This window comes from Austrofundulus limnaeus, unplaced genomic scaffold (genome assembly GCF_001266775.1).
Source record: "Austrofundulus limnaeus strain Quisiro unplaced genomic scaffold, Austrofundulus_limnaeus-1.0 Scaffold1317, whole genome shotgun sequence".
Taxonomy (NCBI): domain Eukaryota; kingdom Metazoa; phylum Chordata; class Actinopteri; order Cyprinodontiformes; family Rivulidae; genus Austrofundulus; species Austrofundulus limnaeus.
The window spans coordinates 64,885-67,444 of record NW_013953719.1 but is presented as its reverse complement, the minus strand read 5'-3'; the positions used below and the strand labels follow the sequence as shown (position 1 = coordinate 67,444).

At 42.3% G+C, this 2,560-nt stretch overlaps 1 protein-coding gene across 1 annotated transcript in view; it reads left to right on the top strand.

The window, feature by feature from the left end:
- The window catches only part of rabggta (Rab geranylgeranyltransferase subunit alpha), a gene marked incomplete at its 5' end in the record, with an annotated part of 18,698 nt that overhangs the window by 1,879 nt on the left and 14,259 nt on the right, over window positions 1–2,560 (top strand). The window contains 2 exon segments of the mRNA XM_014031780.1: window positions 1,357–1,441; window positions 1,741–1,836. Of these exon segments, the coding sequence (XP_013887234.1) occupies window positions 1,357–1,441; window positions 1,741–1,836 (181 nt within the window).

Sequence of the window (2,560 nt, the reverse complement as noted above, 5' to 3'; positions counted from 1 at the left end):
TGGTGCACTACTGCTACTAGTGGTGAGAAAGTGTATTGCACCTTATTCAAAATCAATGTGGTCCCATGGCCCTCTGCGACCCAAAGTTAAAAACTGTTGTTCTTTTGAGGCCCTCAAGGTGGCGCTCCGCGGCCCATGCGTTAAGAATCTCTGTTATAGAGTATATACTAGCTTGGACTAAAAAACGGCTCAGAATGATGTAGACCAGGGTCTACCAGACCAGACACATGATGTGCCTGGGCCAGTCCAACACATAACAGCAGAATGTAAGATCCAGGCAGGCAGAGCATAATGGAACACCATGACCAAGTGGCTGGAATAATATACAGGAACATCTGGATTGATATACAGGAACATCTGGACTGATATACAGGAACATCTGGACTGATATACAGGAACATCTGGAATAATATACAGGAACATCTGGACTGATATACAGGAACATCTGGACTGGTATGCAGGAACATCTGGAATAATATACAGGAACATCTGGACTGATATACAGGAACATCTGGAATAATATACAGGAACATCTGGAATAATATACAGGAACGTCTGGAATGATACACCGGAACGTCTGGACTGATACACAGGAACATCTGGACTAATACACAGGAACATCTGGACTGATACACAGGAACATCTGGAATAATATACAGGAACATCTGGAATAATACACAGGAACATCTGGAATAATACACAGGAACATCTGGAATAATATACAAGAATATCTGGAATAATATACAGGAACATCTGGATTGATATACAGGAACATCTGGAAACAAATGCAGGAATATCTGGAAGAATATACAGGAACATCTTCATCATTCCCAAACCAGGGCTCTACAGTGTGATTCCATAATTATTTCCTCAGAATTGAGTGATTCCATAATTTGTTTTCTCTGCTTGGTCTAAAAAATTAACTGTAACTGACTACCACATTTAAAAAAAGAATTATTTTAGTGTTTCTTAAAGCCAGAAAGTTGCGATTTGAAATAACTTTAGTTTTGGGTCATGTCTTTGATCTGCTTTTTTAAATCCTCTGAGGCCGGTGGTTCCATAATTTTTGCTAGGGGTTGTTGAAATCAATCTATAGAGACTAATCAGTGCTAATCGCTTTCATACATTGACACATCAGAGGTATTAGTGGTGAAGTGTCTTGCCCAAGGACACAACTGAGACAGCAGGAATGGGGGATCAGACCGGCACCCTACCGGTTCCAGGACGACTCCCCTAACCACTCTGCCACAAAAACTGAAATAATTTTCAACACTGCATGTCTTTCACTGGAGGTATCTTTTGCAGACAGTACTGTATTTACTGCACTTTTTTACTGAAGCTGTTTGTCTCTTTACCAGCCGAGCGTGAAGAGATGATCAGCTGTGTGTATGTCAGTCGGGAAGAGGAAAAGGTTGTTGTGGTATTCTCCAGACCTGTCAGCGTTAGTATCTTTCTTTTTCTACAAATTTCATCTATTTTTTATTTTTTACTGTGTGTATATAAGACAGGCATGAAGTACAGGCATGTAAATCTGATCCCTTTCCTAAACAAAAACTATTTGTAGAAAACCATTTGGCAGATTTGTCATGTTTATAGTATAAACCCAGAAGTGTTAAAAAGAACAAACAAAAATCATCTTCTGCTCTATTGAGAATGCAAATAACTTTCAAATTTAGGTGCAACCACTTAAGAAACTAAATAGTAAATCCAGCTGTTGCTGTGTGTTTTCTCCTTTGTCAGGTGGTGTCAGTGGGCCTGCTCCTCATCCTGGACGGTCAGCCTCAGAGGGTGGAGTGGCAAAGTGTCCACCCACACTTTAAACACAGCCCTGTCTGGGTATCCTTTTCACATAAAGCTATCATCTTTACACAGTGACTGTCACTGCTGCTGCTGCCTGAAAGTTATGTTTTTATTTCCCATTCTGCTGTAAAGATGTGCCACAGCAAAGGTTTTTCTTCTGACCTAAAGTTTTTGATTAACCTTTATTTAACCCGGCAAATTCCATTCAGATCACAGATCTCTWTGGCAAGGCAGGCCTGGACCTGAAAGCAGTGTTTTTGGTTTGTGGATGAAACCAGTGTACCCAGAAAAACCCAGACAGGAAAGAGCAGGATCCTTGTGKAGATCTACTGTGCTGCTTGTGCTTCCTCAGTTTAGCTTAAAGTTTAAAGTTTAGTTTCACAAAGGCAAGAAGGAAAACACTTAACTGTGCCTGGAATGGATCAATAGGCAGATTGATGCTGCGTCTGCAGTGATGCAGGTACTGCACCGGTCTGTCGTGGTGAAGTGGGAGCTGAGCCAAACTGCGAAGCTCTTGATTTACCGGTCGGTCTACGTTCCTACCCTCATCTACGGTCACGAGCTTTGGGCAGTGACTGAAAGAACGAGGTCGCAGATACAAGCAGGTGAAATGAGTTTCCTCTGCAGGGTGTCTGGGCTCTCCCTTAGAGATAGGGTGAGTAGCTCAGTCATCCAGGAGGGACTCAGAGTAGAGCCGCTGCTCCTCCACGTCAAGAGGAGCCAGTTGAGGTGGTTCATCTGGTTAGGATGCCTCCTGGAC